Source organism: Toxorhynchites rutilus, chromosome 2, assembly GCF_029784135.1.
Source record: "Toxorhynchites rutilus septentrionalis strain SRP chromosome 2, ASM2978413v1, whole genome shotgun sequence".
In the NCBI taxonomy this organism is placed as follows: Eukaryota; Metazoa; Arthropoda; class Insecta; order Diptera; family Culicidae; genus Toxorhynchites; species Toxorhynchites rutilus.
In genome coordinates, this window is record NC_073745.1 from 40,854,089 (window position 1) to 40,875,310 (window position 21,222).

The 21,222-nt window shown below is 40.1% G+C and overlaps 3 protein-coding genes across 10 annotated transcripts in view; 2 read left to right on the forward strand and 1 right to left on the reverse strand.

The window, feature by feature from the left end:
* The first annotated feature begins 11,242 nt into the window (after positions 1-11,242).
* On the forward strand, positions 11,243-14,566 carry LOC129765686 (uncharacterized). The gene has a single exon (XM_055766099.1). The coding sequence runs from the start codon at positions 11,243-11,245 to the stop codon at positions 14,564-14,566; it is 3,324 nt and encodes a 1,107-aa protein (XP_055622074.1).
* An 849-nt stretch (positions 14,567-15,415) lies between these two features.
* LOC129765687 (uncharacterized) lies at positions 15,416-16,237 on the forward strand. Its single transcript, XM_055766100.1, has one exon. The coding sequence runs from the start codon at positions 15,416-15,418 to the stop codon at positions 16,235-16,237; it is 822 nt and encodes a 273-aa protein (XP_055622075.1).
* A 3,168-nt stretch (positions 16,238-19,405) lies between these two features.
* LOC129764735 (transcription factor AP-2-epsilon) overlaps positions 19,406-21,222 on the reverse strand; it is a 431,999-nt gene continuing 430,182 nt past the window's right edge. For all 8 annotated transcript variants that reach the window (XM_055764161.1, XM_055764166.1, XM_055764160.1 and 5 more), the window contains one exon: positions 19,406-21,161. In XM_055764161.1, the coding sequence (XP_055620136.1) occupies positions 21,051-21,161 (111 nt within the window). In that variant the 3' untranslated portion in view covers positions 19,406-21,050. The remainder of the gene's footprint in view (positions 21,162-21,222) is intronic.

A 21,222-nucleotide genomic window follows, 5' to 3' on the forward strand; every position in this document is an offset into this window, starting at 1 on the left:
AGCCTTGGGGTAGACCCATATAACTATTTCTGGAAGTTGTCAGTTGTCCAAGGGTAAAGTTCATTCGCTTTTCTGACAACAAATTGTACAAAAAGTTATTCAAAATTCCAGGAAGTCCACATCTGTCCAGATTGTCTGACAGAATTTCTATGGTAACCGAATCAAAAGCTCCCTTAATATCCAAGAATACTGAAGCCAATTGCTCCTTGTGCGCAAAGGCCAGTTGAATATCTGTAGAAAGCAACGCTAGACAATCGTTTGTTCCTTTGCTCTTGCGAAACCCAAATTGTGTACTTGATAGCAAATTATTTGTCTCGATCCATTGATCGAGTCTTCGAAGGATCATTTTTTCCAACAATTTTCTAATACACGAGAGCATAACAATCGGACGGTATGAGTTATGGTCAGACGCTGGTTTGCCAGGCTTTTGAATTGCTATTACTTTGACCTGTCTCCATTTGGGTGGCACAATGTTGTTTTCTAGTAGGGTATTGAATAAGTCTAGCAAGCGTCTTTTCGCGATATCGGGAAGATTTTTTAGAAGAACGAATTTAATCATATCGCTTCCGGGTGAAGAGTTGTTCGATGAAAGAAGAGCCATAGAAAATTCCAGCATTGAGAATGGTCCGTCCAGAGGTCCACTGCTCGGAGACGTTTCTCGAAGAGTATGTTGGGCTGGAACTGAGTCTGGACAGACCTTTTTCGCGAAATCGAATATCCATCGGTTGGAGTATTCTTCACTCTCGTTGGTAGATGAGCGGTTACGCATGTTGCGAGCTACCCTCCACAAGGTACGTATTGAGGTTTCACGAGAAATACCTTCAATGAAATTGCGCCAGTAACCGCGTTTTTTTGCTTTAATTAATTGTTTCAGCTGTATTTCAAGCTTTGAATATTCCTCGAAGTGTGTGGATGTTCCATGTCTACGAAAAGCTTTGAAAGCATCAGATTTTTTCAAATACAATTTTGTGCATTCATCGTCCCAGCCAGGAGTGGCTGGTTTTCTTTTAAACGGAGCACTTGGAACTTTTCTTTTTTGTGCTTCCAGTGAGCTTTTATACATCAAATCGACAAAGAATCGATATTCTTCCAATGGTGGAAGTATATCTATTGATTCGACATCGATTGTTACCGCCGTTGCAAATTTTTGCCAGTCGATGTTCCTTGTTAGATCAAATGGAACTCGAGATGGTTCAGTGGATTGCGGGCTACACTTGATTGATATACTGATTGGCAAGTGATCGCTACCATGGGGATCATTGATGACCTTCCACTGACAATCTAATGATAACGAGCTTGAGCAAAAAGAAAGGTCGAGACGACTTTCTCGAGCCGGAGGTTTTGGAATTCGTGTCGCTTCACCAGTGTTCAAGATAGTCAAGTTGAAATCGTCACATAAATCGTAAAAAATAGCCGCTCTGGCGTCATCATAAGGATCACCCCACCCAGTACCATGAGAGTTCATATCACCCAGAATTAGAACTGGGGATGAGAGAATCGAGACTAGATTCCAAAGATGACTACGGCTAATGTTAGTATTTGGAGGAACGTATACTGAAGCTATGCAAAGTTCTTTATTATTTGCAGTTATTTGACACGCGACAATTTCGACGTCTGATAGAGCTGGGAGAGGAATTTTATAGAAAGAGTAGCACTTTTTGATCCCCAAAAGTACTCCTCCATAAGAATCATTTCTATCCAGGCGAATAATGTTAAAATCGTGGAAGTTGAGTTCAGTGTCAGAAGAAAGCCATGTTTCAGAGAGGGCAAATATATCACAATCATAATTTTGAAGTAAAAATTTGAACGAATCTAGTTTTGGCACTAGACTACGGCAGTTCCATTGTAGCACATTGATCATATCTTCTACTACGCTAGGGGAATTATCCATCGAATGATATGATTGATGCAAGGAGGGGCCATGAAGCAGTCAATTGCTTAAGATAAGACTTTAAAGATGGAAGCAAGGCAGAAATAAAGCTTCTGAGGGGGTCTTGAATTTTTAACGTGTTTAGTATGAAGTCCACAATGTCCGAAAAAGCTATCAATCCTCGATTAGACGCGAATTTTCTACGAGAAGTTCGAGGAGCAGCGTTTTTATTTCTCTCTTCTCTGGGTAATGACGTAAAATCCTTGCTGCAACCAGGAACTGGCTGAGAAGGAGCCTTCGGATTCGTTTTTTTATTACTATTACCCTTGGAATTAGACAATCTTCCGAGGGTCACTTTAGGTTTCTTACGGTGCACCGTTGGTGAAGAGAGCTTTCTTTTTGATGATTCATCCTTTATTGAAGATTCTGGTGCAGCCGAAGTATGACCCTCATCAGAATCAGAGTCCGATTCTTGAGATGACAAAACCGAAAATTGGTTTGCATCTTGAGCGGCTGATGCGGTCTTTAGCATTTCAGCATAAGTCCGCTTGGAGCGTCCAGCGATAGAACGCTTCACTTTATCGGAGTGCTGTTTGTACCTCGGGCACTCCTGTAGAGGGTGAGGATTCTCGCCACAGTGGATACATTTTTCCACTGTTTGTGTGCAAGAATCCTCACTATGTTTCTCGCCACATTTACCGCAACGAAATTTGTTGCCGCAGTGGCTAAACGAGTGTCCCAACTTTTTACAGTTGGTACAATTATAAACCCGTGGTACAAACAGGCGCACTGGGAAAAAAATATTTTCTACTTTCACATAGTTTGGGAGAACAGAACCTGCGAAAGTAATCCGAAAAGAGTGCGAGGGCTTATAAACTTTTTTGTTTTCTTCCAAAGATGCTGAATGCAGGTTCCTAACATCCAGGATCTTTACAAGATCACCTATCATCGAGTTTTTGAAAGAACCCGAAGCTTTTTTCAATTCATCGACACTCAGACTCGCGTCGGTTACTACGCCTTCTATCTCCACCTCTCGAGAAGGGATGTAGATGTGATATTCCCTGTTAAAAACTTCGTGGTCAACAATCTTGTTGGCCACATCAAAAGTCAGTGCTTCTACACGCAGTTTATCCGGTCTCTCTTTATGTATCGACACGCCCGAAAATTGACGCAGCAAATCTCTTGAAATATCAAGAGTTCTCAACGATTTTCCCTTGGGCCGAAAGAAAACAACCCATGGTCCCTTTGAGGTCGATTGATAATAGCGCGTCCGCGCAACAATGGCATCGGTAGATGTTGTAACGGTTGCGCAAACGGTGCGCAACCGTCTATGAAAAAAAAACACACACACACACGCACGCGCGCTCAAAAACTCAACTTAAAACTAACTTAGACTAATAATTAACTTAAATTTAAGAAAAATATATAAATATATATATCTCAAAAAAAAAATTCTTCCAAAAAAAAAAAACAAAATACTAATTTGCGGTATCCGAACAACCTTGAACACCCCTATTCGAAGCTATACAACGCCGCACGCTACGAGGTAAACACAATAGCGTGACGGCAAAAGTTATTGTTTATTATACTTCTCTATGATGAAATCGATGCCGCTGGAAACAATTCACAGATCGCCGGTCCGGCGTTGCCGGAGAGGTGCTGCTTCCTCGCTGTTCCGTGTATTAACGGCACTTATCTTGCCACGAACGGTCAAAGAAAAAAAAAGCCAAAGGCACTTTGGCGGAGAGGGAAAAAAAACTTCACCAGCTTCGATTTGTAGCAGAGACGCGAACAATAAGCGTCCGGCTCTTTTAACTATCGATTGAGGAATGGGTCAGCTAGTTTGTGAATAAAAATAAATTCCGTTTCAAATGTTGGACATTTTCGGATATATTATATTGTCAGTCTCCTCCCTCCCAAAAATTTCCACGTGGTATGTTCGACCATAACACCCACTCTTCACCACCCATCAAAAACCATAGGACACCCCCCTCCTGCCTACTGGACGGTGCCTACACTCTCTAGTAATGTTACTTCTCCCGCTTCTGATGATAAAGCATTTATTTTTGGTATAAGTTATCTCAGAAGTTCAACTCAATATATGCGCACTTTTGCCCCGTGCGTTGCCACTATGGGGCAAAGGTGCGCATTTGTCTTTTTGTATTAAAATATGTATTTGTCCAATTACAAACACAACTCGAGAAATGCTTGTACTACGTTTTGAAGGAAATATATATAGTTACAATTTGGTAAGCAAATGGAATTTTATTTTCTTTTATTTGAAAAGTTATTGGACGATAACAGTTAGGTGCGCACCTTCGCCCCGCATTACTCTATTACTCAAAATCGTAATTGCGAAATATATTGTGTTATATCATTAGACAGAAAACAGAACGAACAGAAAATATAGTAGACAAGAAAACAATTTGACCATTAAAATGGGTATGGTTTTTCGATTGCGCTATTCATTCGCTTTCCTCCCCGACGCAACGAGCAATCTTTTGCCTGCAATTCTGTGTTAGCTCACAATGTGAGTTGATGCGTATCACGATTTATTCTCCATTTTCGGACAAACAAGCATTTAAAAGTTGGAAGAATAAATGGAAGAATGATCTTGGAAGATGGCTATACTCTATTATCCTCAAAGTTCAATCAATTCACGTCTTTATCGTGTAGATCTTGCTACTAACAATTTATGTAATTGTGGTCCAGAATGTCACAATATCGAGCATGTTGTTTGGATTATGATAGCTTGAGTAATCACGGTTTTAATATTATGTTCCCCATATATATACCTTCCCTAGAATCCCGCTTCACTTCCTTGAATTTTTTGTGTCGTACACGAAAATTACTCACACGTATAAAATAGCGTGCAGTGTGTGTGCGCTATTTTGCTCGCTATTTACTAATACTAACTATTTGGAATTGTGTTTAAAAATGATAAATGATGACTCCTTGTCTTCTTCTGCATAATTGAATAGACAGAAGAAAAGGGTAGTAATGGCTTTAATTGTATTTTTGTGTACATTTTCGAACAGAATGTGGTTCCGGATTCTACCACGTTATCTCATCCAACCCGTTTAAAGGGTACGTTTTCATACAGGAAAACTGCTTTTCAGGGTTTCCATTTGATGTATCAAAAGAGAAAAAAATACAGATTTTGAACAATGAAAAAACTCAATTCAAATGTAATTACTACACCCACCCACAGTTCTATGTCAAAATCTCGTTCGTGCCCCTAGGCCCAGACCCATCAACTTTTTTAATAACAAAAGGCAGTAATTGATGTATGCCTATATTTTATTTCAAATTTGTTTTATTTTATATTCTATGCTTCCTTACACACATAAAAAATAAATAAATGAAGAATAAAAATAAATAAAAAATGACATGTTCGAAAGAACTGATACCTCTATCTATGTTAACCTTGCCTACTGTGAAATATGATCGAAAGACCTGCTTCCTCAACCACGTTCTGCTACACTGTTATCGTCAACGCGATCCGTTGGATCTGTTAATTTTGCATTTTCGGTTTGATTTTCTATTGGATAACGAAAACAAAAACTTGTTATCAAGGTTTGATTGAAGGGGTGACAACCAGGGATATGACTAAAACGTTAAATCCCTCATATTGCCAGTGTACCCAATATTGCTGCGGTTCACTGGCATTTTGGTTCTGTCAATTACTGTTGTTTATAGTCGAATATAGTCGAATAGTGGCTAACTTTGAACTCCATGTTAAATGTGAACACCTCCATGTGAAACCGAAATATGAAAATCGCTCCTACCTGCAGTTAGAAATAAAGCAGCGCATTTTTCTTTATTTTTACTATCTCCGTGATTTCAACGATTTCAATCCTCGCAAATGATATGTTGGTAAACGAATGACGCCATACTGATTTTGATTTTGGGTAGCTTATATTCAATTGATGTCTAACACCTGGTGACAACCAAGAGATTCGCCCAGAGTATCACCCGGTCACGCAACGCCACTGGTTCAGGACTACATGTTTGAAGTAGTCAAAAAACATGAAGTTAGCTAACAATGACTTAATATTTTACAAAATAATACGCTTGCGAAAAAAAATAATTCTAGTCGCATAGATCTAGTCTAATTGAATAGGAATATTGAATGAAAATTGAAAACATGTTAAGTTTGAAAATTCATAACACTAAAAAACACCTTTCGCTTTTGGTCCCTCCAAAACTCAAAAACCAATAAAGGTCATCCATTAGTGACTTGACAGTTTCATGTCACTGTTTGAACGAGCCCTTAACACATTACAATACACGAACGAGCAACGCTTAATAACTATTAAAAATTACTACCTAAATTCGAAGTCGGTGGTTACAACTTTAACACTTTAAGGACCGGGAAGAAATATGTAAGACATACGCCTGGGACCGCACGTTTTGGCTTGTGTGAAGTTGTTTGCTATGCTTGCAAGTTTTTAATATGCTTTAAACATTGCAGTTCATTCGCCTCTATGTGTGAAGTTAGTGGATGAGGATTCAGCGGATCAAAGTTTTTGTTGCGTGCAAGTTTCTGTTCAACGTCTTGCTGGATTTAATGAATAATTAATTATTTCAGTTGAAATAAATTGATTGTTTATTAAGTAACAACATTCAAAATTATGTTCATGAGATAGAGAATTTAATCATTCATCTTTTCACATAATTCATTGTCTTCTTGATCGTGACAGAGAAAAGTTATAGACTGAAACGTGAGCATGGGTTAATATAGGAAAATATACAGAATTTTGAAACTCAAAAAAAGTTGTTCGAATAGAGTTATCGAAGTTATATTTAGTTATAGCATAACTAAATGCTCGAAACAAAAATATTTTTTACATTTCATGCAGTTGTTGCGTGTTTTCGGGTCTTTTATCGAAGAGTAGAATGTATAACGACCTTCTAGATAATTATCAGATGATAAAGTTTCTAGAATATTAAGGTTGCATATTTATAATATTCTTTGTCTCTGTTTTCTTGGTAAACTAAGAATTAATGTCTTTTTTTAGACGGGGCATAAAAAGATGATATAAAAAGATTTCTAGGAACTTCCTTTTCTTTTTCTTGTTTTCTTGTCGATATTGTCTATTATAAAAAAAAATATTCCCGAAACTGTAACTGTTAAAAATCACCATAAGCTACCGATTAGTTTATAGTTCACTGTTTACAATTCTTCCACAAGTGAAATTCTTTCACAAGTGTGTATATGTATGACCATTATATTTAGCGAATAACTATACGAAAGTCAACCATTTATATTTTGCTTTTGAACGTATGAATGTAACGACGAATATATCGACGAATAGTTAGTATATGGATCCGTTCAATCCAGTTACAAATGGAATGTAAATCAAATAAGAATAGTCCGGTAATGATCTTATGCATTATATTCAATAAATATTCCACGACACAACATTAATTTATTCATTTCATTCAACAATATTCTAGAGTATGAAAAAAGGCACTTGCCCAAAAAAGATACTCCTGTACTCGCGTCGGTGTCTCAGACCGAAAGTGTAAAAAAAGTGACGCACGTCCCCTTCTTACCTACACATGCGATACGCTAAACGATGACGAACGACGAATAACGAAGCTAGAGAGAATCGCAAAGTCGTAGTGTTGATATTTTCTGAGAAATTAACGAATTATTAATTTCTCGGTCTGACAGACCAATGCGCGAGTATAGGAGTGTTAATCGGAAAAGGGTCTGAGAAAAGTTATAGGCCAAGTTGTATGGTAGAGAGTTAACCGCGAGTAATCGGGTTTCTACCTTACTAACCATAGAATTAGGAAATTGTTCATATATAGTTATAAAAATATAGTTAAGGATTCGGCTCCTTAAAATTTATGTAACTGAGCCTGTAAAAATAAACGAATTATTAAAAAATAAGTTGTGTGGGAGAAATTAATTATTTTAAAAAAAATAAAAGTTATTTGAAAGGACCGAAACCACATTCTTGAGATAGTACTAATTCGATAAAGAATATTTTTATTTATCTTTAGCCAAATTTTCATTGATCCGAATAGGGTATGAGAAAAGTTATTGGCCAAAACGTTCACGAGTTGTACGGGGGAAAGGGTCTGGCTGGGTAAGGAAGTAAAAAGTAAAAAGGAAGTAAAAATTTCTATTGTAAAGAAATTTTGACTATTTTTCGAATCCCTATCCATAGGATCTATCAGGGATGGTAAAAAATCACATTCAACGATCAATGAATAAGTATATCCTAGAGGGATGTTTTTAAATCACCCCCAGCAGGCGAGGCTCTTTTATTCTTCATATGTACACAGAGAGAATACTTGGAACGGTGAGCTACCAAGATCTCAAAAAAGCAATATGAGAGCGGAATCCCCACTGCTTGCACTCTCGAAGCATTACTTCTACTACTCAAGTTTTATCGTGAGTGCAAGCCACAAACGATTAATCCCATTCCATAGAGCGGATGATGAGTTCTTGATCGGAAAGTGTAACAAGAGACGATCAACTGAAATCTTACGACACTCATCGAGGGATTTTTAATTCTCTATTGCACAGACCGCAGTGAGTGGCTGACTCAGTCTCGTGTCGATTTTATTTTGCTGTCGTCTCCCGCCCGATAAACAGCAGACGGGTAATGGATGCAATTGATTAATTTTATTACCAGCAGATTTGGGCGAATCTCATCCCGCCCAAAATCGTGTTTAGATTTCAATAATTCTGAACATTCACATTTCTCTCCAAATAATTTTTCCAATAGTAATTCAATTAGTGACTTCACGAAACACCTTTCGAATTCGATTGAATTTCAGACTCTTTTTTATTTTGTGATAAAACGGATCACATATTTGATTAATTCAATTCTGTGTGGTTACGTTCTTCGTTGCGAATAAATGTAATGAAATAGTATGGACGTATGATATTCATGTATCGTGGACTTCCGACATATGTGGCAGTAGATTTATCGAACGACTAATGTTTTTTTTATATCCCTTCAAACTTGTTGCATCTCTCAAGTGTACATACTGCTTTGACCGCAGATTTCCATGGTTGAATCTGGTTAATTTCAGGTATTCAGTCTTCATATTGTCGAATGAATACTGTTGTAACAATAGGTATCGCAGCAAATGATTATCAACATCCTACCTTATCATCAAACGGTATGCGAATAATTTCAGTGAACTGACGGCATTGGATTATATGCTTTGTGAGGACCACACAATTACTATCAGAGCGAATAAACGTCCGACTGGAAGTCATGAACATCAATTCAATGTGCCCAAGATAAATTTATCATTTGAAGGTCATTAACCTTTCTAAAAATGATCAGATGGAATATATTCCAATGTCGTCTGGAATAACCTGTCCAACACCTTATGATCGTAATATTGTTTTTGCTATTATTCTGATGTTTCATAACACGGCACTCTATTGATTATTCGCCGAAAATGAATAAAAAATATCCTTGAAGTTAGCCTACGGTTTTAGTAGCAGTGCAATATGGTGAGCCAGTCTCAGGATAAGAAAACATCTAAAAATAAAGCTTTTTTTTTGAATAAATCAATAGTAAAACAAAACGTCAACAAATTTCTCCGCTTTGTGATAGCAGATAATCATTATCCATTTGAGTTGTATGAGTATTCCATCCCCCCACAAACTGTGGATAGTCTATCTGCATACAGATTATGTAGAGTGCCACAATCCAAAAAAATATGAGCAAATATTTACGTGCTTAAACAAAAAAAAAACACATGTTGACATATTTGCGCTAATTTATGTTTTTTGATTAATTCAAGGTAATCAAGGTCTTTTCTAGACACCAGTTTACTCGGCCCCGGAAAAAGTGGTCTGTATTTGGGCAGGCGGAAAAATATATCTCGCAAGACCACGTGTTCGATGTCGTAATAGCCTTGGCCAATAACGCATTTACATTAACTCATAAAATTAGTGATTTGAGGGCGATTATTGTTTGTAGTCTCTTGATTAATTTAAACACCATCTGAGAAATCCTCTGTGAAACATGAAACATTAAAGTCGTCCTATCTGCTGTAGCGCATTTTTTATTTTACCCAGTTTCATCGAAGTAAACGCGCTCGGAAAGGAAAATTGAACGCCCGGACGAGAGAGCGAGAATCGTACGTCATAGAGACACTCATACCCATGGAGCAAATTCTTGTTAGGAGTTGAATGAAATGAGGAAGGAAGAGTAACTCAATTATTCGAACTAGTTTCAGTCTAGCAATGCTTTGGTCAACTCAGAGTTACCAAGAGAAAATCATTTGGTTATGATGGGTGAGGATTAATAGTTAGTCGCAGTTTGCACAGATTGCGATCTGTGCAGTTTGCGATTAATCGTAAATCACATCATGCTCCCTTGTTTTCCATCCTTGGGATCTATGGTGAAAAACGTACCTTTCAATTTTTAGCACGCCATTCTCAATAGCTTTGAGATAAAAAAATACTTATTGTTCACGCACATCAAATGCCGCGCGTGAATTCAATGTAATGCTCCTTCCGAGCACCCGCGTTAAAATATTACTAAGCAAGCTATGTTTTTTTCTGTTGTATAGTATCCATAGAAATAGTAAAATCATTCGGAAAAAGACAGCCAACCGCGTCGGTCGCTTTAAAAAATTGTGTAGAAAATAAATTACTTCGAGAAAATTGCTTCGTTTTTGAGTGCGTGTACTGAAGAAGGAAGAATCGAAATTGGTGAACCAAGACCCTCTGACCATCAAACCGAGACGGGTCCGAACATTGGTGCCAGGATTTTGCTGTAGGTCAAAGGGTTATCGGATACGCAATTTTTGGTCGTTTGTTCGTCGCTATTCTACAAGCCAGCTATAGGGTAAAGGACCCTGCTGCATTTTTAAAATTGGAGCACAGAATATCAGCATACAAGGCCTATTGTACAGGCTCAAACGGTGAGTACCTGTCCAATAATTTATGCTGATTCTGTTGGATCTACCGGATCTTTCTTTCTCGGTACCTGCTGCGCACTTTTCTTTCTCGAAATTTCCGAATACGGCTTGAACTATTTCAACGCATGCTACTGCGATTTGGTGCTTGAGTTTGGAAAACTATCTCGCTTGAACGAATTGCCCGCGATCACGGGAGGCCTTGTTCATCGTTACGTCGTGAGCGCTGGTCTTTTTTCACGAGTTACCCAATCGGTGCCGACACACTTGCCTGGACAGCATTGGTCAAACAACGCTTCCGGATTATTGTTCCTGTATCCGAATTAAACAAAATACAAGGCCTATGTTCATAGGCTCGCAGGTGAGTCTCATTCCAATCCTCATACTATTCTCCAGTGGGTGCTTGCTTGTGTTCCTTGTTTTGCAGCTATCGTTTCTTTTCGTCTGATTTCCATCAACATCGTCAACATGGGGAAGAAGATGAAGGCAAACCTTCAATTCCGAGAGGCTGTTATCGGATTCGTATACCGGACCGAAAAGTTTGTTAAGAACTACGACGCTGACACCGACGTCCACCAACTGCAAGAACGGATAGCAAAACTGGATGAGAAGTGGAGCGAATTTGAAAGCGTCCAAGGTGACATTGAGGAATTGGAGGAGGATGAAAATAACATGGCGGCCCATGAGCAGTTTCGAGCGGATTTCGAGGAGCTGTTTTTTAAGGTAAAGGCAGGGTTGAGGTCCAAGCTACCATTCTCTCCACCCTCTCTCACCGCTACTTCTTCCATTAGAGATAGGAATGTGGGTGCATGTACTGGCATTCGCTTGCCCAAGATCAGCTTGCCAGAGTTCAGTGGGGAATACGATAAATGGCTGCCATTCTTTGATACTTTCCGATCATTGATTCATGAAAACACGGATTTAAATCAGATCCAAAAATTTCATCATTTGCGAGCGTCTCTAAGGGGTGAAGCACTTAAGGTGGTTGATTCTTTCCAAATGAGCGAAGCTAGTTATGGGGTCGCCTGGTTCGCCTTGGTGAAACGTTATTCGAATAAATACCTTCAGAAGAAACGCCATGTAAACGCGATGTTGCAATACCCGAAAGTGAAGAAGAGGTCGGCAAATGGAATACACGAGTTAATTGAATGCTTCGATCGACATACGAAAATTCTCGATCAACTGGGAGAAATTACTACGGACTGGGGAGCGATGTTGATGCAGCTGTTGGTGTCGAAACTTGACGATGAGTCGCTGAAGGACTGGGAGGAGCGTGCGGTCAAGAAAGACGATCCTGTTTTCGCAGATGTTATGGAGTTTCTTGAAGGACAGACGCGGATTCTGGATGCTGTAGCGGTCGATCGACGTTCGGAGAATCTGCCATCACATTTCTCCACCTTCTCCAGTTTCAAGAAATCGGGTTCCAAATTTTATGTGCATGCAACCACGGACACTCCCTCGATGCAGTGTCTTCAATGCAACGGTCGACATTACATCACAAGCTGTCCTGCATTTGGCCAGATGTCATTAGAGAAACGTTTCCAAGTAGTCAACTCTAAGAAGCTGTGCAGTAACTGTTTGAAACAAGGTCATTTGTATCGTGACTGCACTGCGCGTTTCCGTTGTCGCACTTGTAGCAAGAAACACCATTCTCTTCTCCACCCTGGAATAGACGCGGCGGTTTTCACTCCAACTGTTAATCCAACTACGCAGGTACCGTCTTCGAATCGGCAACAAACAAGCCCTTTCACATATGTGGTTTCAACAGACGATTCTTTTCAAACGGTGCAGAGTTCAGTGGCCTCAATTTTCGCTTCCAACGTCGCGACAGAACATAGAGAGTATCATGTCTTCCTTTCCACGGTACTGGTGTCGGTAAAGGACTGCAACGGGCGGTCACATCTGGCAAGGGCGCTTTTGGACAGTGGGTCACAGGCAAATCTTATCTCGGATCGTCTGTGTCAGATTCTCAAGTTACCTCGGAAAGGAGTTAGTGTGCCGATTTCTGGTATTGGTAGTTCTACTTTTCGAGTTTCACATTCCGTGTCGACGACGATTTCATCTCGAATAAGCGATTACTCAGTACCGATGGAATTCTTTGTAATGAAGAAAGTGACTGAGGACCAACCATCAGCGACTATCCCCATTGGAGACTGGAATCTTCCAACCGACTTCGAGTTAGCTGATCCAGGGTTCAACAAACGTGGTGCGATTGACCTTCTTCTCGGATTGGAATATTTTTACGAGTTCCTACAGCTCAATGGTGGCCGGGTTCAGATCCAGCGTATAGGCAACGGTCTTCTGCTATTCGTCAACACGGTATTCGGGTGGGTTGCGGCAGGAAAGGTTAACTTAGGTCGAATGAATCCAGTTCCCGTTTGTCATGTGGCAGTTGACAACTCATTGGAGCAGAAGATCGAGCGATTCTGGACTATTGAGGAGATTCAGGACGTTCCACGGCTAACACAAGAAGAAATCGATTGCGAAAATCATTATATAGTCACGTTTTCGCGTGACACCGAAGGACGATATGTGGTTCGGCTCCCAAAACGATTGGGTTTCGAAAAGATGATCGGAGACTCAAGAGAAATGGCGGTACGGCGATTGATTCAGCTGGAGAGGCGTTTTAAGCGGGATGAAGATTTGCATAAGCGGTACAGTGACTCCATACGAGACTACTTGATCAACGGGCACATGGTATTGGTCGAAGATGTGGAGGAACGGTCTGAGCATCGGCTCGTGTGTTACTTGCCACATCATCCGGTCGTCAAGGAGACCAGCATGACAACAAAGATTCGACCAGTGTTCGATGGATCAGCCAAGTCAACCAGTAATTATTCCCTTAACAATGCACTAATGACGGGACCGGTTATTCAGGATCAACTTATTGATCTGATCTTACGTTTCCGCAAGCACAAGGTAGCGTTAGTCGCAGACATCGAAAAGATGTACCTACAGGTGAAGGTGCATTCGGATGACTGTCCACTCCAACGCATTCTCTGGCGGTACTCTCCATCCGATCCGATAAAGACTTACGAGTTACAACGGGTAACATTTGGTTTGGCGCCCTCTTCTTTCCTCGCTACTCGATCACTCCAGCAGTTGGCGGAAGATGAAGGCGATGCGTTTCCACGAGCGAAAGCGGCGCTCGTCGACGATTTCTATATAGACGATTACATCGGAGGCGCTGATTCTATGGAAGAAGCGGTATTACTGAGACAGGAACTTGAGCAGTTGTTACCAAAAGGTGGTTTTCGATTGCGCAAATGGAATTCCAGTACGGAAGGCGTGCTGGAAGGCGTATCTGCAGAAGATTTAGGAACGCAAACTACATTGGTGCTCGACAAGGAAGAGCAAGTGAAGGCGCTAGGGGTCATTTGGAAACCGGGGCCGGATGTACTTGGTATCGACGTCTCCACATCTAGCATAATCGGCTGCTGGACTAGGCGACAGGTGTATTCGGTCATTGCACGACTTTTCGACCCACTCGGACTCATTGGTCCAGTCATAACATGGGCCAAGGTTCGGATGCAGCAGCTCTGGGTGGCTACCCAAGATTGGGACGAGCCACTTTCACAGGAATTAACGGAACGGTGGGCTCAATTCTACGAACAACTTCCTCTCCTCTCTAATGTGAAGGTGAATCGTTTCGCCTTCTGCTCGCAGCCATACCTGGTGCAGTTTCACATCTTCTCAGATGCATCGGAGGCGGCGTATGGGGCGTGTATTTATGCTCGAACGATTAGTCAAACGGGACTGATCAAGGTGGAGTTATTGTCATCAAAATCATGACCAGCACCGCTGAAAAGGGTCAGCATCGCAAGGTTGGAGCTCTGCGGGGCGTTGCTCGCAGCGAAACTCTACCAAAAAGTACGACATGCGCTAAAGATGGACGACACTGAAGCTTGGTTTTGGTCTGATTCGACGGTGGTCCTTTGCTGGTTGAGATCACCATCCTATGTCTGGCCGACGTACGTTGCGAACCGTGTCTCACAAATCCAGGAATGGACGAAAGGTCATCGATGGAATCACGTCAAGGGGACGGAGAATCCAGCCGATCTCGTGTCACGAGGAGTCACACCGAAGGACTTTGTCGAACTGCAAAACTGGTTCCACGGTCCTGCTTGGTTATGGCTGCTGTACCAACACTGGAATAATCCCAAACGGTATGAAGATCCACCGGAAGACCAATTAGAACGAAAACGGATCATTTTCACCGCTTTAACCACATCCACTAATCGACCGTATCTCATCGTACTGGAAGTTACTTCGAGTAACAGCTCTATGTTTACGCTTCGCGCGGAAATGTCAGCGTCGACACAACGAAATTCCTGACATCTCTCACATCAGTGTCGCAGAACTGTAAGTCGCAAAACAAGTTTTGGTTCGTCAGGTGCAGCAGGAAGCGTTTGCTACAGAGCTTAAGGAGCTATCCAATCATCGCGTCGTCCCAGTCCGTTCACCGCTGAAACTCCTCAACCCGTTTCTCGATCAGCAAGGCGTACTCCGTGTTGGTGGCCGGCTTGAAGCCGCGAACGAATGTTTCCCGTAAGGCACCCCATCATCATCCCTAGCAAACACTCGTTCTCGCGTCTTGTCGCTGTTGCATACCATCAGCTCTTCCTTCACGCTGGCCCACGTATGACGCTCGCACAAGTCCGCCAGGAATATTGGCCCCTGAATGGCATGTCTCTAGCAAGCTATACTTACCGGAATTGCATTCGCTGTTTCCGAAGCAACCCTGTCCCTGTCCCTCAACCTCCCGGACAGCTTCCTCGTTCTCGAACACTTCCCGCTCGACCTTTTGCCACTACTGGCGTAGATTTCTGTGGACTAATCTACCTCAAACCCGTTCACCGCAAAGCTGCAGCGCAGAAGGCCTACATCGCTGTTTTCGTCTGCTTCTGTACCAAAGCAGTTCACTTGGAGTTAGTGGGCGATTTGTTGACAGCTAAATTCATCGCCGCTCTTCGTCGTTTCGTTGGAAAACGAGGCGTTCCTGCCGAAATCCAATCGGACAACGGGCTCAATTTCAAAGGAGCTAGCAACGAACTCCGAGCGTTATACGATCTGCTCAATGATTCCTCAAGCGCAACCACCATTAGCAACGAAGCAGCTCAGAATGGAATCGTGTGGAAATTCATTCCACCGAAAGCTCCAAACTTCGGTGGTCTTTGGGAAGCCGCCGTCAAATCCGCTAAGTCATCTCTGGTGAAACTTATCGGACAACGTCGGCTGTCGTTCGAGGATTTGACCACCGTTCTTGGTCAGGTTGAAGCGGTAATGAATTCTCGCCCTTTGACACCCCTTTCCGAGGACCCCGACGAATTGGATGTCCTGACCCCGGGTCATTTTCTCACCGGATCTTCGCTGTTGGCGATTCCAGATCTGGACTATACAGGCGTTCCAACCAATAGGCTCGAACACTACCAACAACTTCAACAGCTCATCCAGCAGCACTAGAAGCGTTGGCGAAGGGAGTACATCTAGCAACTCCATAACGTCAACCAGCGTGCCTTTCCACCGATCAAACTGAAGGTCGGACAGATGGTCGTCCTGAAGGAGGATGACAAAGCACCGTACTCTTGGCCCCTCGGCCGTATCACTGAAGTCCACCCTGGCCCGGACGGAGTGGTCAGAGTAGTGACTCTGAGGACATCGCAAGGGATATACAAACGGCCGGCGTCTCGTGTTTGCCTGTTGCCGTTTGAGAAGAACTCGAGAGGGCAACCATCAACCTCCTGCCTCCTGCAGTCAACCAGTGGAACCCCGAGGGACGTGACGTCACCTACTCACAACTATGAAGCACAAGGACATAACAAGTGATGAAGATAAAATGAATTGTAATATAGATTTAGTAAATCCTCATGCGGATTTAGGTGGCCGGCATGTTCACGCACATCAAATGCCGCGCGTGAATTCAATGTAATGCTCCTTCCGAGCACCCGCGTTAAAATATTACTAAGCAAGCTATGTTTTTTTTTTCTGTTGTATAGTATCCATAGAAATAGTAAAATCATTCGGAAAAAGATAGCCAACCGCGTCGGTCGCTTTAAAAAATTGTGTAGAAAATAAATTACTTCGAGAAAATTGCTTCGTTTTTGAGTGCGTGTACTGAAGAAGGAAGAATCGAAATTGGTGAACCCAGACCCTCTGACCATCAAAAAATTAAAGTACTAAAAAAATCTTGAAATATTGATTTTTTAGGTATTTGGAGATTCAGTAATGCTTTAATTCGTATTTAAATGTGTTCCTACGCCTTTTATAGATATGTATGATTTTTTCAGGTAATAATAAGATAATTCTCCTATATGGTTCACTATAAGAGCTATAGTGAAAACATGAGTTTTTCTTTCTTTTCTCATTCTAAATAGGCTTGGAAATGAAAATTTGAGAAATACTCAAAGTACATCTACTATGGTGTACTGCAACAATTTATAACAAAATTCTATCACCCGCGTAAAAAAATCCTAGATGTATAGAATTCATTAGAGTTTTCAAAACTGTTTTTCGATGATTATTTATTGAACTATTTATTATCAAATACGAATTCGAAATTTTTCGTTCATACAATAATATCTCAGTACTGAATGGTCCAAAACAACGTTATAGAAATCAAATGAAAGATAGTTGATAACGTTAATTGGATTTGCTATCTTTGAAAAAACAGAAAGAAATCGATTTCTCATTTCTTCCCGATATTTTTATCCACTTCATCTACATAAATTGAAATACAAATTTCTCTGTAAAATATTCCGTGTAAATCCATGTAAATTATGCTTTAAAGAGATTTCTTTTCTCCGTCACGATCAAGAAAAAAAAAATTATGTGGAAAGATGAATGATTCAATTCGCTTTCTAATGAGCATGATTTTGAAGGTTGTTACTTGATAAACAATCAATTTATTTCAATTAAAATAATTCATTATTCATTAAATCTAGCAAGACGTTGAACAGAAACTTGCACGCAACAAAAACTTTCATCCGCTAATTTCACACAAGTCCGTAAAGAAGGAACGCGAAAACGAGAATTCTCGTGAGCGGTCCGGAAAATGTTAAGAGCGCTTCCTTCAATTTTCGGCCGTACTAATCGTCTCAGCCGGTAGCCTGCGCATAATTTAGTGACCGAATTTGAGTCTAAAAGAGAAAATAGCCGCAAGAATTGGGCATCTTCCAAACTTCATTGTGGCGTATTTTGCAAAAAGATCAAGTTGACTCAAGAATTAAAGCCACTTGACCATATGAATTGCGGAAATTTCTTTGATTGGGTTCTGTCGAATCTTGAGAAAATTATGATTTTCATCACAAAAACGTCTTCAACGATTACTCTCATTTTCTGCTAAATGATTTTGTCAGCTTGAAAAAAATGCTATAGCAGCCATTCCATGCCAAACCGATATAGTGGTTCTCAGATTTTCGTGAAAAGTGACAATTTTCTTCTTTATCGCAAAATATTAGACCTGTATTATTTTTATTTTTTCGTAAGGGTGACCAGGTTAGCTCATTGGCTTCAATTTGATATGTCGACCATCTAAATCGGATCTGTGGTTTAAAAGTTTTGGGAAAAATTGGAAAACATTAATTTTTTGGAACACCCTTAAATGGAAATGAGCACCCTAATACAAAATTTGATAAAGAACGGGTCTAATGATTTGCGATAAAAAAGAAAATTGCCATTTTTGACGAGAATCTGGGAACCACTATATTGGTTTGGCATGGAATGGCTGATAGGTCAGATGCAAACCAACAGGTGCATCAAGAAAAACCATTGCATCCGCAAAAAAATATTGTTTAAATTGCCGGATGAGTGATTGGACCGTATTTGTTTATATTATCGCGGCTGCATAAATTGCCCGTTATTGACAATACGGGTGGGTAACTACAGGAATGAACAGAACAAATCTATGGAAAAAAAATGAGAATGCTTCCATTATTGCTCAGTTTAAACCATTCACTTACAAGGGAATTGTAATGTATAAATAAATAAATAATAAAAATAAATTGCTATGAATTATAAAGAATTTCCGATTTGATTTGTATGCAGATTTTCAAAATCCGTTCGCAGCTAAAATAGTTATTAACATTAACATTGTTCCATAAAAACATGACTTGTTTTCTGATTTGAACCCTTACTGAAAAGCGTAGTCCTATGCGGAAGGTAGTGATAGTTCAACGCAAACTGGCGTTCTGAGGTGAACAAAGTCAACTAGGTCGCTGCCCAAAACTTAATAGCTGGTGTTGAGCGGAAGGCTAAGAATATGCTATAAGTTGAACTTATTACTTGCATACAGATTTTCTAAAAAAATACTGGAATGAAAGGATTGTTTTTAAATCAAAAATACAGATTTTATTATGCCATCTGACATAATAAATGAAACCATGGGGTAGTAGAGGAACTTCGTCGTCTCAATGTAGTATTACTAGCGAAAATCACGTCTTAACAGTATTTTAAGTGGTGAATCTGAGAATACGTATGGTCCAGCACAAATCTGAGAAACATTCTTTAACGAGAGAAGTCCCGTCCAAAACGGAAGTTGAACCTGTAACTCCCATGACGACATGTGTGACGGCTACAACTCGACCATGATAATTAACTCATTTAGTGTGATATACTTTACAAGGGAAACCGAGCTGAGTTTAAAATATATATATTTTCATTAATTCAAATTTATAATACTTCTGAAATTCGCCTTTGAACCGTGTTTTTTTTACAACTTTGCAATTGCAACTTTCATTCTTTAATTTACCGCACAGGGGCCAATATTTCTATTTTTTGTTGCAGTGTGTGTATGTGTACTCACTACGGTGGCTATTCTGGCTATCGGTTCGTGAAGGATTCCGCAGTTTTTACAACATGAAATTAAAAAACGAACTTTTCCTATATGTCTTGCTTCTATGGGATGTGTAAGTTTTTGTTTTCACAACGTTTATCTTGCTTTTTTCTGGCTATTCTTGGAACGATTTACGCTGGAATGTGTGAGACAACATGTCGCGTTTTTATTTGTTTTGGCCATTACGATCTGGACTTAAAGTACGGAATGTGAGAAAATTGTGGTTGTGTGTGTTCTTTTACGTCTTCTGGCTTTCTCGACCCCAAATATTACACATTAGCTGGCTTATCCTGATGCTTAATTTAGTTTTGAAAAATGTAATAATATTCTCTCGTATTTTAGTTTCTTTTTTTTTTTGCTAAACAATTTTGTACATATACATGAACTTTCACTGAGCAAAAGTTTCGTTTCTCCTCATTTGGGTGACATTGTAAACAAGGTAAATGATGAATGCTAGGGTGTAATTTGTTATCCTGCTATTCTGACTCTTTTTCTATTAGCAGTATTTATGTTGATGGCGAGAAAAGTGGTAGATTTTTTCGGATGAAATGATCACTTTTAGATTGTTGATGGATAACAAATATGGCCGACGTGTGAGAGGTTGTCGTGTTGTCAAATCGATTTGAATCATGGCACTCGTGGGAGAATGGAAGGTGGGAATGGAATGGGGGAGCAGAAGTTGTCGACGGTTAGCATTTAAGGTTGGCACGTGTTAGTGGGACTTTATGGCGGTGGTATGGGAGAGTATTTAGTACAATTTGTGGGTTTGTTTTGGCACATGATTTCACAAATTTCCCTAAGCCTCGACGGCCTTTGTTGTCGTAGATGGGCTACTAAGCTTAAAAATAAACAAAAATAAATAACTTCCGTAAGGTGCTCTTGTCAGTCATCCTTGCTTTGCTTTTCCGTTAAGTGCGCACTTAACTATTGTGCATTTTGCTAAAATGGAATTCCAGGATCAATGGCCATTACTTTATCAAATAAAATTGGAATGTACATGCTCTATCTCCTATGTTGAGTAATATTAAACAATAGTCTATCACAAAAGGGATTATGAAATATTAAACAATACTTTACGCTTAATACCTTCAATTGATTACAGTTAAATATATTGAGAACACCGAGAGATAAAACGTGCAGACTTTCGAACTTTTTTTTATTTGCTTGCGCGGTGACCAATAATAATTAATCATAATCAATCTAGTTTTTTGAAATCTCATAATGTAACTTTTCCTCCTACGCTACTTGCGTTGTGTGCTTTTTTTTTCTTTATACATCACAATTTTTGCGTTTACTTTATACAAAGTGAGGGAACAACGGTTGACGTTTGAAACGCCCGTCGTTATATTTTTTCTAATTGATTTTAGCATTATTCATCCGTAACTTCGGCGAGTTTGTGCGGGACTAAAATCGCTCCACTTTAGTGAACAGGTAATTTTATAACTGTCATTTTTTATCGCTGTCCATTTTGTTCTTGTCTAGCGAAGATGTGACCATGCTGCCGCCATTACCCGGGTACATCTTGTCCAGATGCTTGATGGATTCGTTGAGGAAGTTCTGTTGGTGGAAATCGAAATGGAAAAACGGTGTGTTAAGAGATGCTAGGAGTGAGTTTTGA